The sequence below is a fragment of the Apis florea genome, unplaced genomic scaffold (assembly GCF_048593485.1).
Source record: "Apis florea isolate Af1SG1 unplaced genomic scaffold, ASM4859348v1 contig_2989_pilon, whole genome shotgun sequence".
Classification (NCBI taxonomy): domain Eukaryota; kingdom Metazoa; phylum Arthropoda; class Insecta; order Hymenoptera; family Apidae; genus Apis; species Apis florea.
Window position 1 is genome coordinate 47,094 of NW_028256685.1, and position 14,423 is coordinate 61,516.

The 14,423-nt window shown below is 34.9% G+C and overlaps 3 protein-coding genes and 1 long non-coding RNA gene across 9 annotated transcripts; 2 read left to right on the plus strand and 2 right to left on the minus strand.

The window, feature by feature from the left end:
• Positions 1-13: 13 nt before the first annotated feature.
• LOC100865675 (acetyl-coenzyme A transporter 1) lies at positions 14-3,807 on the plus strand. 4 transcript variants are annotated; one of them, XM_086907875.1, is made up of 10 exons: positions 408-843; positions 909-1,071; positions 1,145-1,215; positions 1,291-1,580; positions 1,655-1,809; positions 1,878-2,071; positions 2,139-2,323; positions 2,395-2,512; positions 2,603-2,818; positions 2,905-3,807. In XM_086907875.1, the coding sequence occupies exons 3-10, from the start codon at positions 1,177-1,179 to the stop codon at positions 3,082-3,084; spliced, it is 1,377 nt and encodes a 458-aa protein (XP_086764001.1). In that variant the 5' UTR covers positions 408-843; positions 909-1,071; positions 1,145-1,176; the 3' UTR covers positions 3,085-3,807. The 4 variants fall into 4 exon arrangements, with proteins under 4 accessions (XP_031773315.1, XP_086764001.1, XP_012343909.1 ...); XM_012488455.3 differs by having other exon boundaries at positions 423-843; positions 909-1,215; XM_012488456.3 differs by having other exon boundaries at positions 809-1,071.
• Positions 3,808-3,886: 79 nt separating this feature from the next.
• On the minus strand, positions 3,887-4,815 carry LOC105737043 (uncharacterized). The gene is made up of 2 exons (XR_001113009.3): positions 4,352-4,815; positions 3,887-4,214 (listed from the first exon to the last, which is right to left on the minus strand). It is a non-coding gene; the product is annotated as an uncharacterized LOC105737043 (long non-coding RNA).
• Positions 4,806-10,560, minus strand: LOC100865556 (cationic amino acid transporter 4). 2 transcript variants are annotated; one of them, XM_086907873.1, is made up of 10 exons: positions 10,192-10,494; positions 9,842-10,004; positions 9,457-9,603; positions 8,995-9,243; positions 8,583-8,918; positions 8,263-8,509; positions 7,788-8,187; positions 7,496-7,724; positions 7,253-7,414; positions 4,806-7,179 (listed from the first exon to the last, which is right to left on the minus strand). In XM_086907873.1, the coding sequence occupies exons 3-10, from the start codon at positions 9,596-9,598 to the stop codon at positions 6,998-7,000; spliced, it is 1,947 nt and encodes a 648-aa protein (XP_086763999.1). In that variant the 5' UTR covers positions 9,599-9,603; positions 9,842-10,004; positions 10,192-10,494; the 3' UTR covers positions 4,806-6,997. The 2 variants fall into 2 exon arrangements, with proteins under 2 accessions (XP_086763999.1, XP_003695102.1); XM_003695054.3 differs by having other exon boundaries at positions 9,842-10,560.
• Positions 10,561-10,569: 9 nt separating this feature from the next.
• LOC100870195 (ATP-dependent RNA helicase DDX42) lies at positions 10,570-14,376 on the plus strand. 2 transcript variants are annotated; one of them, XM_086907865.1, is made up of 10 exons: positions 10,570-10,686; positions 11,250-11,476; positions 11,555-11,827; positions 11,900-12,440; positions 12,515-12,743; positions 12,894-13,168; positions 13,243-13,393; positions 13,465-13,799; positions 13,881-14,009; positions 14,083-14,376. In XM_086907865.1, the coding sequence occupies exons 2-10, from the start codon at positions 11,262-11,264 to the stop codon at positions 14,251-14,253; spliced, it is 2,319 nt and encodes a 772-aa protein (XP_086763991.1). In that variant the 5' UTR covers positions 10,570-10,686; positions 11,250-11,261; the 3' UTR covers positions 14,254-14,376. The 2 variants fall into 2 exon arrangements, with proteins under 2 accessions (XP_086763991.1, XP_003695134.2); XM_003695086.4 differs by having other exon boundaries at positions 10,592-11,476.
• The last annotated feature ends 47 nt before the right edge of the window (positions 14,377-14,423 follow it).

Here is a 14,423-nt window from a genome sequence, read left to right on the forward strand (position 1 = left end):
TGTAAAGTTTATTTTCTGACAGACTATGAATTTATTAATCACTTAAATCGTCGAACAAAACTAAAATAAACGTATTCTTATCCTTTCCCTACTATTCCTCACTAATAAAAATGGCGGACTGATCATGCGCATAGCATCTTATGTAACTTACAAGATGGACTATGAAATCTTTATAGTTAATGACTTATTATTTAAATACTATGTATACATAACTCTTCTGGCTATTTTAAATAATATTCATTCATTTTTAACAATGTTATTCTAATCTCTTAAAACTTATTGAAGAAATAATTGATTGCTATGAAAATATTATACATAGTATAAAGGCACATTTTTATGTGAGGAAATAAATTCGTTCAAATGAATTTAGCTACAATATTTTGCTCTTCTATTGAATGATTACATTCAGTAGTAAAGGGTTCACACGTGGCTTTAAGACTGAAAAAGATAAAGTATAACTGACGTGTCCTTAATGAAAAACAACGTGGCATTTACGAGCCATTGCAAATTTTTTTCAATGATACCTCGCTAACTTAATGAAAACGAAATAGTTTGAGATGCTGTTCGTCACTTGTTGTTCGTAACATAATTATAAGATAATTAAAAGTATTTATTTTTTATGAGAATCTCATCTGTCAATTTCTCATATAATCTCATACATTTCGTTTTTTGTATATGTTATACAAATAAAATTAAGGTTATATTGGCAATGACCACGTCAACGATAATACATTTATAATAAGATACATTAATAATTAATTTTATTATTACGTGAGTGGTTCTTCCGTTTAGAAATGTTTATGTTAGTTGATCAAACGATCTACGCTGGAACATTTTAAGATGGTATGTTATAATATAATGATAATTACCATCTAACAAAATGTTTGATAACATTGTTAAAAATTTAGTTAAGGATTAAAAATTTAACCCTCGCATAAAAGAAATATTTCGTTGGAAAATAAAGAAAGTGTTCGAGATCATTGTTGATCTCTTATATCGTTCTCCATGGGTACTAGAAGAAAAATGGAAAAGGACGACAAAGTGGAAGATGGTGTCCACGAATCGAATCACGTACATGAACGTTCCGATTTACGAGGTGACGAGACTAACATAGCTATTCTTTTATTTTTATATCTGTTACAAGGAATACCATTGGGCTTATGCGGTTCTATCCCTATGTTACTTCAGAACAGAAATGTTTCATATCGTCAACAGGTAATTCATAATGTTTATATTGGAATTGTTTCAAATAACAGAAATGATGTTATATGAATATTATTTTACCATTAGGCTGAATTTAGTTTTGTCCAATGGCCTTTTTCTCTAAAACTATTTTGGGCACCAATAGTAGATTCTGTATTTTCTCAAAAATTTGGAAGAAGAAAAACATGGTTAATTCCAACACAATATTTAATGGGTTTTTCTATGCTATTATTGTCTACCCATGTAGATCAATGGTTGGGTAATGAAACTTCAAAACCAAACATAGGAATGTTGACCATAATATTTTTTGCTCTAAATGTATTAGCTGCAACTCAAGATATTGTTGTAGATGGTTGGGCACTCACTATGTTAAAAAGGTATAGACATATCAATTTCCAATTGAGATAATATGTATATTGTTTCAATAAAATTCTATATTTTTTTGTTTTAGATGTAATGTGGGATATGCATCTACATGTAACAGCGTGGGACAAACTGCTGGATATTTCATTGGTTATGTATTTTTTATAGCATTAGAATCTGCAGAATTTTGTAATACTTACTTAAGATCCACTCCTTCCAACAAAGGCATCTTGACCCTGCCTGGTAAGTTAATTTAAATTGTAACATATATTAAAAAATTGACAATTATGTTTTATTAATCTTTCTTATAGATGTTCTTTATTTCTGGGGTTGGATATTTGTAATTACAACCACTTTAGTTGCATTGTTTAAACATGAAGATTCAGAAAAAATGCATAAAGATGGAGAACTAAATACAGATGTCAAACATGCTTACAGATTATTATGGAACATTGTTAAATTACCATCTATAAAAATTATCATTATATTTTTGTTAACTGCTAAGGTTAGTAAATATATAATATAATGAAATTTAAACTTCTTTGATATTAATTTGCTTATACCAATTACAGATAGGATTTTCCGCTTGTGATGCTGTAACAGGTTTAAAATTGGTAGAAGCTGGTATACCAAAAGAAAAGTTTGCCCTTATGGCTGTGCCTATGATACCTTTACAAATATTACTACCATTGGCAATCTCAAAATATACAGTAGGTCCAAGACCTATGGACGTATACATAAGAGCTATGCCTTATAGGTGATTATAAAAATATGTATTTAGATTAAATAAATAAATATGATGATAACTATTTATAATCAATCTTACAGGTTAGCTTTTGGACTTGTAGCAGCATTTTTAGTATGGTTAACACCATATGTTGTAACAGGGGGACAAGTTCCAGCCTATTATTTTATACTTTTAATAAGTCTGTATATGATACATCAGGTGAAATATCAATATAAAATGAACACGAGAATAACGATAAAGTATAATATAAATTAATAAATTCATTTATATTACTTTTGTTTTTCTCAGATTTTCACAAGTAGTATGTTTGTGGCATCAATGGCATTTTTTGCAAAAATTAGCGATCCAGCAGTTGGTGGTACTTACATGACATTATTAAATACTTTATCTAATCTTGGAGGTAATTGGCCAGCAACTGCAGCTCTTTGGTTTGTTGATCCATTAACATTTCGACAATGCAGCACCGATTCCTCGAATGATTGTAGCACAATTTCGGAAAGGGAGGTTGGTATTAATATTAACGCTTTTTGACGTAATATAAATAATTGCTTATAAAACATGTTTAAGAATATAAAAATTTCCTTTTTCAGTTTTGCACGAACACGCACAATGGTATTTGCAATATGAACTTTGATGGATATTACATAGAGAGTATCTTGTGCCTAATAATAGGATTTGCTTGGTTGAGGTGGGGTCGACGAAAAATGGATTTGTTACAGACAAGACCGATATCAGCTTGGAAAGTTATTCTTTCAAAGCAGAATAGATAACAGTATTGAATCCATTTTGCAACTTGTTGATACGGTACCTGTAATTATTAAGAAATTGTACAAATTAAATTTGAGTATGTACATTGATCGCGTGTGCCCGGGTCTATTTCCCGCACGTCTATCAAGTGTTCCAATTTTATGAATGCAATATGGACTGAACTTTTTTGCCTTCTCTCTCTCTCTCTCTCTCTCTCTCTCTCTCTCTCTCTCTCTCTCTCTCTCTCTCTCTCTCTCTCTCTCTCTCTCTTTCCTCTTTTTCTCTTTCTCTCTCTTTTTTTGATTATTTGTTGTGCTATTGTTCTGTGTCCCGGTGTAACACGTAATGAAAAAAAAAGTGATCGTCGCAAAATTTGATACGAAAAATTTTTACAACATCTTTTCATATAGTAGCACAAAAACAATGTTGAACAAATACTGCATTTACTTAAACATTGATTATAGTATGTCGTTTATGTCACAGTAGCATTCCATTCTTTATATATCACGTCTTACGTAGACATGCCAAGAATAAAAATGGATCTTTTTTTATCTATCTCCTTATCTTCTGCGATGAAGGTTTAGCAATTTTACAAGTTACAATGTAATATGCAATATATTGCACTGGTCTACTGCATATTTATATTTTGGGGTTAAATAACTTAAAGAGTTATTAAATTGACGTTCGCAGTGCGTATAAGTCATTATGTACTCGTACATAATGTTAATAAAAGTTTTCCATACGAATTATTTTATTTTACCCTTATTATATCCGTTAAATTTGTGGTATTGGCGAATAGGAATGACAAAAAGAAATATTTCCTAATTATGTTTATGCGGCGTGACAGCCATTATTTTATTTTATTTACTATCTTATCTGTGGAAGAAGCCAAAAAGAGGAAACGTATTCATAATATGCGCATCTATAATTTGTACGTAAATACTTTCAAAACAAATATTCACGAGAAAGAATTGATCGATGACGAATAATTTGTTTATCCACAACATCCTGGTCGTAAATCTTGTTGCTTATCTTGTTCCTTGTGACTTGGGGTTCTTTTCTTGAGACGTGCCACATCCGAATTCATTATTTTGTGATTAAAAGGTATATTTATACTTGCTTGAGTGGTTGGTGGAAGGGCGCAGCGTCCATCCTACGATTAATCTTGATTAATAAAAAGTTAAAGAAGGAAGTGTTATATGTAATAGATAAGCATTTAGAAATATAAATTTCTCGTGGTAAGGTAAAATTACAAGATTAAAATTGTAAGAAACATAGCGAGATATTTACGGTGACGACTGATTCAGCATCCGTGATAGACTCGGAGCGACTTGAGGAGAACAATGATAAATGCTGAACATCGTTTTCGATACTTCGTACGCAAACGAAGCTAAACATCGCTGAGACGATCAGTATTAACTTGACAAACATCTTGTCTTTGCACGTTTCTACTTTGACTTCGGAACTCGTTTTAAAATCCTCAAGTATAAGGCTTGCTCTTTTATATGGATCAATATTTGCTCGTAAATCTTTGTCATGTTGCGTTATTAATTACTCTTATTTTGAAATTCGATCAAACATCGATACGATATTTTTAAATCGCATATTTCTCAGTCAGAGATTGTCAAAGATATATCGCTCGAAGAATAAACATACATTTTGCGCATGGTGTGTATTTTGAAAGGATACGTTTAATCATGCAACTGTGGAACATTTTACCATTGCCATTGAAAAAAACAAATGATTTCTCGATGATCAAATATTTTATATCAGAAGACACGTATGTATATAGTACAGAACGCTAACAATAATTTTTGGTACCATCTTTGTAAACGATTACATGCACACGATAATCACGTACAAGTGCCTTTTCTTTTTTTTTTTTCTCTTCACAACGCCTTCCTAACGACTGCCGTAATTTTGTACGTATCCACCAGTGATTCACCAATAATTAAATCTGTTGTATATACAATTCAATAATTGCGCATACGTTGCTATTGTACTTGCAATTGTGCGACAATTGAACTTCATCTTTTCGAAGAAAATATCTGCGTAATCTGTTTCAATTGAATTTTCCCTTTTTACACACTATCCATTTTAAAGATGGATCGCTCCAGACGGAATTTCGTATATGGAAAAAAAAATCTGTACAAATTTGCAGAAAGCTGGAAGAAATATTGGAATATTGGAACGAAAAATCTAAAGTTTCCACATCGACCGTGTTACATCGATGAGTCTTGAAAAAGAATAGAGCAAGCTATTCGCCCGTGACTCGTCCGAAGCGATACATTCTCCTCGTAAATGTATCACCTTAAATCTTACGTAAGATGTAATTATGGCGTTTGCTACGATATTCTTCATCTATATATATATATAACATATCTACGTCGCTTTGACGATACGCGGCAATCTTTTAAGATTACCGCAATATACTTTCTTATGTAACATCGATTACATTATCTGCTACGGTAGTCGATCCTTGCTGGATCTGCTGAGCGGAGGACTGTCAAAATAATATACGCTATTAGTCGTTTAATTAAATCGAAACGAACTTAACTTTTTTTTTCTTTAGATTTTTCGCGATAATCGATGTTTCTTTAATACATAAAATTTATATTACGTATTTTTTTTTTTAACGTAAGAGAGATCGTGAATAAATTGGTGTATCAGGAACGGTGTATCAATCCTAGAGGAGAGTAGTCTCGGAATAAAATTCTGATTTTATCAGAATCGCTACGATCAAATTGGTTTAAATTGGTGCAATAAGTGAAACTTGTTCTTGAGAGAGGTTTACCAAATAAAAAAATGAAAAGTTATTCCAGAGTTATACGCGTAACGATGATATATCGCCCACCAAGGCAATCCACGTGCTTAGCAAATCCGTGTATAATTAATCTTAAATTTAATCGTTCGCCATATAACAGGCGAATCTATTGTCATGCTTTTAGATTCGTACATCTTACTGTATATAATTAGTCTATCCGTTCCCAAGGCACCATGTTTCGATCCTTGCAGAGCATTAACAACATTTTTTTTTTTATAAAATGCTCTGCGTGTTGTCTTTTTCTTTTTTAATCTGGCCTTTGAAAATATATATATATATTTTTTTTTTTTTTTTTACGTTTTGATTTTCGATCAATAATTCACCAAATATCCCGAATTTTTCCAAACCGATCAGATATGACGTTCAATTAAATTAAATTACTGAAAATACTGATATATCATTCCTCTCTTAATATAATCGACTAAATCATACTATTGTATTTTATATATATGTTATATATATATATATATTTTTTTTTTCAATTAAATTTAGTTTCTTATGCATTTTGTACATACAAATAAAATTCGTTTCAATGTACATACAATCGGCATACATACAATTCAATTTTGCGTACCTACATCATCGATATCAAGACGTTTTAATTAATGTAAAACCTGTAAAATGTAAAAGGGCTGTATACACTTTAAACTTGTGCGCGGAATAAAATATACATACACAAGATGAAGAAGTTACATTTTTCAACAAAACGTCTGATTGACTGATATACAAAAATAAAGTGGGACCTATTCGTCGAAGAATCATTCAACTCTTGCCTACCCCGAGATCCTTCCACAATTGAATCGTTTTAATTTTTTTTTTTTTTTTTTTTGTTTTTTTTTCAGGCGAAAGAAGCTTCTTAAAAGGGATTAGCAACAATTAGCATTTTACTTAAACGGTTTCGCTATTGGTATGTACAAAGATCCCTCGATATATCACTTAAATTTCAAATTTCGGCGTACGTACGTACGTGCATAGAACAATGGTCGAGTTTATTTTATTTTATTTTTTTTTTTTTTTTTTCTTTTCTTTTTAATTCTTCCTATCTCTACGTAATATAATTTACTTACATTCAGCGTCGATTGGCATATCTTTTACACACAGTTCCCTCAACTCTAATGCACGAAATCTTCCTCGTTTAATATCGGGACTTTGTCGCTCTTCTGATTCACCCGTAACGTGGCGCCCCATTTCGCGCCCCTGCCCGCCTCCGAGGTTGCCATCAGGATCGAGTAAGAGTTCGGGCTGGCCGCCTCTTTACTGTAGTGGATCCCGTACAGAAAGTATATCAGCATCCCTGTATAAACAAATCGATCAATCCGTTTCAATAATTATCCTCACGATTCGAACGATCGATCGGGCCAACCTACCGACGACCATCCACACGAGGAATCGTAGCCACGTTAAAAGCGACAAATGGAACATCAGCCCTATGTTGAACAAGATGCTGAGGGCCGGTATCACGGGTACCATTGGCACGCGGAATTTACCAGTGGGAGGGGATTGCTGGTGCGCGATGATAACGAAAAGACCTGAACAACGAAGTTCACGAATTACATATACATATATATATATATATATATATACATATAAAAGAAAATTCGATCGCTTACTTCCGATCAACAAGAGGACGACGTTAGCCAGAACGAAGTAGTCCCACAACGCGGGTGCGAAGTACGTTTGAGATATGAGTATGAACAAGAAGCACAAGGAGATGCAACCGGCCGTGTATATCATCACGGAACCGGTCACCACATCCCCCGGCTTACAACTGCCCAAAAAGTTGGCGAGCCAAATGTATCGTGATTTAAGTTTACCGGTCCCTTCGCTCAGATCTAGAAGCTGTACCATTTGTTACGTTTCTCCCTTATTTATCTTGAAAAATTTAAAAGAAAAATCGCGTACCTCGGATTCGGCGGACGTGACGCTGTTGCAATCGCTGTTCGAGTCCGCGCCCTCTGTGGGCGGGGATGTTAAACTGCTCGGTGTGCCCGCGTTCGAGGGGGAGGGCGTGACCTTCTCGGGCCGGTATCTCAGGATAATCACGCTCGCTGAGACGATGGTGTAGGCCAGAAACGTGCCGATGGACATAAACTCGACCAAATGTTGAAGGTCGAAGAGGAGGGCGATCAAGGCACTGAGGAAACCGCTGATGGCAAGGTTGAGGACGGGGACTTGGGTGCGAGTGTTGATGTGGCCGAGGAAGCCGAACAGGAGACCGTCGTTCGCCATCGCGTACATTATCCGCGGCAACGAGAACAACGAGCCGAACAGAGTTGTCGTCATTCCGCACAACGCCCCGATACTGTTGTATTAAAATTAAGATATTTATTAGGATTATTATAGATTATTATTATTATTATTATTATTCTCTGAGTACCTTATCACGTATTTGGCCCACGGTATCCCAATCGACGAGAAAGCCTCGGGAAGGGCCGCGGTGGGATTGATCTTCCAATAAGGTATGACCAGGGTTAAAGCGGCGCCAACCAGCACGTAGCCAACAGTCACGATTGTCATCGAAAACAAGGTTGCACGCGGTATACTGTATGCAGGATCGCGTGCTTCCTCCCCGGAAGTAGCGATGGAATCGAAGCCGACGTACGCGTAGAAGCACGTCGCAGCGCCTATGATATATGAAGAAGTAAAAGAAAAAAGTAAGAGTATTCGTATTAAATAAATAGGGAAGGGGAGGAATACCTGCTAATACACCGGTGAATCCGTAGGGCAAGAACCCTCCGTGCTCGCAACCCCAATTGGAAAGTTTTGCGTAGGCGAATCCTAACCCGATCACCAATCCCATCACCCCTAAATTTACGATGGTGAGCAAGGAGTTAACCGTCGCCGAGCTCTTAACGCCCAACGTTAGCAGCATCGCGTAAAATAGGCAGAGCGCGGCGGCCAAAACATCTGGAACACTTCCAAGCGGTTCTGCCATGGTGTATCCGTGCATTATTCGACGGCTGTAATTGCTGATCGATCCCCCCGCTAAAGAATCGACATATCCGCTCCAAGCTCTTGCCACGGATGCCGCGCCTATTTCCGGATGCAAAAGTTCCACGATGAAGTCTATCGATCGATTATAATATTTAAATAAAGAAATCGTCTTTACCGATCATGTGCTCTAATATAATGTTCCATCCGATTACGAAAGCCCAAAATTCGCCGACAGAAATGTACGTGTAAACGTAAGCGCTACCAGCTTTCGGGATCCGTGCCCCGAATTCGGCGTAGCACAACGCTGCCAATAGAGAGGCTATGCCGGCGAGTAGAAAGCTTAAAACTACGCCTGGGCCGGCCGTGTCGCGAGCTACCGTTCCTGTTAAAACGTAGATTCCAGCGCCAACCATATGACCAACGCCTGGAAGATAAATTTATGTAAATATATAAATTTGTATACGAGGCAAATATCGAGGGCAAAGTGAGAATTTCTGGAAGTCGGAAACGTTACACTACGGGTGTGCAATTATATCATTCCGGTTTGGAAACTACTTTATCGCGTATACGAGAAATCGCGATATGGTGGTCGTGCATGTCCTTACGGTTGAAATAACGTATAAAAGTATATGCTTACCGAGTAGCGTGATATCGAAGGTGGAAAGACATCTTTTCATTGGAGTTTCAAGTATATCTCCTTGAAGTTTTTTCGTGCGATTCATTTTGGTACATAAACCGGACATAACGTGTCCGAGGATCATTCGGCGTACCGATGGCATTTTCACTTATTTTAAACATAACTTCCTTTTAGAATTTTCTTGTCGAACATATATTACATTCCTTACAAATTGCAATGCGTTTTACTAGAGTAATTCGTTCTCGAGTTTACAAATTTTCGTGAATCAAATGTCAAAACTGCTGATTATCGTACTGATAAGGAACATTTGAGAATGGACGTTTGTTTGGCAAACGCATTGCCATTCCGCTAATCGTACGTTTAATAAATTATATTTTCTACTTACGTGGAATTGATTATATTCGTTTCGATTCACAATTGTTCGAGGCTTGACCGATTATGACAAAATCTAAACTGCAACGAACGAGATTACGACGGACGCTGAAATCTACGAAGAAGTCGCATGGCGCCTCCGTTAGCACGCAGGCTCGGATGTTCGATCGATTCAGCTGTGATAAAACTATTTATGTCATTCGACCACAAGAATATGAATGAATATTTTTTTTAATTGACATTGTCGCGATAATAAAGAAGAGCTTGTCCTATCGTATCTCCACATATCTAATCAATTGAAAATTGATTTTCTTTTTATTCTTCTTTTTGAACTGATACTTTATTTATTTCTAGGAGACTTACTGAATTTAGCTCTATGTGTAGAAAAATGATTATCGATAAATTATAACGTTACGATCGATTTATGTTTTAATCTACGATTAAAAATAATTTATCATTGTATATTAATATTGTTCGATGAAATATACGCGAGAAAATGATATCCAACAAATATTTTTGTTTCTAATGTAAAAGAGAGTTCTATATTCATACTTTGAATGCAACTTTTAACATTATACTATTGAATTTTTTTTTAATTTGTCAACAATAAAATGAATTTTATTCATTAAAATTTATGTATATATATATATATATATATGTGTGTGTGTATGTGTATATTTTTTTTTTTAAATTTTCAAAATTATAACCATTCAGATGATGCAAGATAACAATAACTCCATATGGGGGCAGCACCGTCTATGTTGTAATATATATTACAAACTTTTGTTCGATATTGGAAGTATTTGGAGTTGCATTTTATTAGATGTAAAGTAACTTCTTGAAGGGTATTTGTGTAAGGTAGATTCGCTTTTAGTAATCGCTCTAAAATATCATTCGAATAGTGAAATAGTGTTTGTACGTAAAATATATGTATTTGAACATTCCCCGACATATTAGTAGGTTACGAAGGTGTTCTAACCTCATTCTTTACGTTTAAACAGAAAAAATAAATATAATAATTCACTGGAAAGCATTTTTTAATAGCTTTGAAACGATCTTGTTGATATTATACGACATATTTTTACATTTCGTACATCATATTTGCTATTGTAATTGATATAAATAAAACGTAATAGGCTGTGCAATTGACTTTTTGTCATATATATATGTATATGTATATATTTTGTGTCTTCATTCAAAATGTGTTTATTAACAATGTATTTTATTGATATTTAATCGTGCAAGTGATAAAATATGTTTCTTTGAATTGAAGAGAAACTGTGGAATAATGATGATTGCATTAAAAAGTAGAATAATTAAAGACGATTCGTGAATATATGATTCGCTTGAGTTCTTTGCTGTTTTAGCATAAGAATAAATTTGGGGTACATAAGTGATAATATACTCACATTTTGGCACAGAATAAAATAAGTATGAGTTATCACCGTGGAGGGGGTAATAAGCCAAAAGGCTTTGGGTTTGCCGGCTTTCAAATGACTGGCACAAAGAGAAGTGGTTCTAACGTACCACCACCTCCACCAAATTCTGCTCTAAGCAAACAAGGCTATCATACTATGAATTCCATCACTGAAAATGCTTTATCTGCATGTTGGGGAATGCCAAAGAAACGTAGCAAAACCGAGGAAGAGTGAGTATAAATATAAAGAAATTAGAAGAGATCAAATGCAAAGACAAATTCAAATGCAAAACTAACGGGTAAAATTAGATATTTTGAGGATGACGATGATCCTCCACCATACTCCTTGGAATATATTCCGGCGCCTGGATCTCCCACTTATGATTGGATGAAAAAATCAACACCAAAGGAAGATAGCGATAGTGAAGAAGATCCTCTAGATGCATTTATGGCTGGTATAGATGCGGAAGTTAAAAAAAATAATTACGAAGCTCAACTGGCTGAAGATGAACGAAAAGAAGAGAAATCTAAGGGATTCAGAGCGGATATTGATGGTGAGGATGATGAAGAGAGTTATTACAGGTAAGAGTTCCATTAATTTTCTTAATGGTATAAGAAAATATTCGAGAAAAGGAATAACGAATTATTGATTAGGTATATGGAAGAAAATCCAACCGCGGGTTTGCAACAAGAGGAATCTGATCAAGAAATCGAATACGACGAAGACGGGAATCCAATCGCTATTCCAAAAAAAAAGGAGATAGATCCCTTACCACCTATCGATCATAGCGAGATACAATACGAATCTTTCGAGAAAAACTTTTATAACGTTCACGATGAAATTGCTAATTTAAATAAGCAACAGGTCGACGATTTAAGAAAAACTTTAGGGATAAAAGTATCTGGCCCATCTCCGCCAAATCCGGTTACCAGTTTCGGTCATTTTGGTTTTGATGATGCATTGATAAAAGCTATTAGAAAAAACGAATATACTCAACCTACTCCTATCCAAGCTCAAGCAGTTCCTGCCGCACTCAGCGGCAGAGATATAATAGGTATAGCAAAAACTGGTAGTGGCAAAACAGCAGCTTTTATTTGGCCAATGTTGGTTCACATTATGGATCAAAGAGAATTAAAGGAAGGTGACGGACCTATAGGTTTGATTCTTGCTCCTACAAGAGAATTGTCACAACAGGTAAATAAAAAATTGTCACAAAATATAAATATTATCTCCTAGAGACAAATTCATGCAGTATGTTCTATTCACAGATTTATCAAGAAGCAAGAAAATTTGGAAAAGTGTATAATGTTCAAGTATGCTGTTGCTACGGTGGAGGTAGCAAATGGGAACAAAGTAAAGCATTGGAAGGAGGTGCAGAGATAGTAGTCGCAACACCGGGTAGAATAATAGATTTAGTTAAAATGAAGGCTACAAATTTGACCAGAGTAACATTTTTGGTATTGGATGAAGCTGATAGAATGTTCGATATGGGCTTTGGTAAATATATCGTTATATTGTAATTTAATAATATCATAATATGGGAGAAAAAAGAATCGTTTTCTTCATCGATTGTACGTGGTTGTTGGGAAACTTTCAATCTATTAATAATACTTTTATTTTGTTTGTTACCGCTCTGTTTAATTCCAGAGCCGCAAGTGCGTTCTATATGTAACCATGTAAGGCCAGACAGGCAAACATTGTTGTTCAGTGCAACTTTCAAAAAGAGGGTAGAAAAGCTTGCGAGGGACGTTCTAACGGATCCAGTTAGGATAGTTCAAGGGGACGTCGGTGAAGCGAATGCCGACGTCACACAACACGTGATAGTATTCAATAATAATCCAACCGGTAAATGGACATGGTTATTGCAAAATCTAATTGAGTTTTTAAGCGCTGGTAGCTTATTGATTTTCGTAACTAAAAAGGTCAGCAACTGTGATATAGATGAAAACAATACTCGACCAATTTTTCTAATTGTTCCATCTTTTTTTTATCATAGCTCAATGCAGAAGAACTTGCGAATAATCTTAAGTTAAAAGAATTTGATGTTTTACTTTTGCATGGTGACATGGATCAAATTGAAAGAAACAAAGTAATAACGGCTTTTAAAAAAAAAGAAGTCAGTACATTAGTTGCTACTGATGTTGCGGGTAATTATATTCTTACTTTAAATTTAATAATTTTATTAATTAATTTTAAAACTTGTTTCAATCTTACGTAGCTCGAGGTTTGGACATTCCACATATCAGAACCGTTCTCAATTACGATGTCGCTAGAGATATCGATACTCATACACATAGAATAGGTAGAACGGGTAGAGCAGGTGAAAAAGGAACAGCGTATACTCTTGTAACAGAAAAAGATAAAGAATTTGCTGGTCATTTAGTCCGAAATTTGGAGGGTGCGAATCAAGAAGTACCAAAGAGCCTTATGGATTTAGCAATGCAAAGTGCTTGGTTCCGCAAGTCAAGATTCAAAGGTGGAAAAGGAAAGAGTTTGAATGTTGGAGGAGCTGGACTTGGATTTAGAGGAAGACCAGAAGCTTCTTCGACATCGGTGTTTATTCATTAAAATCTATTTAAATTTTCTTTTCAAATTTATATATGGGGTTTAAAACTTAATCGAATTATCATTTAGAGTTGCAGTTCCTCATCGCAAGGATCGAAGGACATAAGTGAAGTTGTTAAAAAATTAGAAAGACACGGGCCAGGTAGTGATCGGTTGTCAGCCATGAAAGCTGCATTCCGTAGTCAATACAATTCTCAAGTAAATTTCATTTCGATACGATCATTTATATAGAATATAGAATTTGGAATGATATACGAGAATTGATTTTCAGTTCCGGGCATCATCAGATCACACGTGGGAACAAACTATTACGCGACCTTCGGTGATAATGCCTCCACCACCTCCTGTACCTCCAAAACCAAATACGGAACAATCAAAAACTCAGGATACACAAGCTTCCGGAGGAGAAAGGAAGAGAGTGAGAAAAAGTCGATGGGAATGAATATTAGTGACCGAGAAAGAGATGCCGCAATTATTTTGTGTATATTAATATTATTATCGCTAATAACATGTGCGACGAATGCCGAATTGTTTTTATATTATAATAAGATTTAATTTTACCAAATCTTTGTCCAATTAAAATTTCTTTCTTTACCTATCATATTTTCGAAG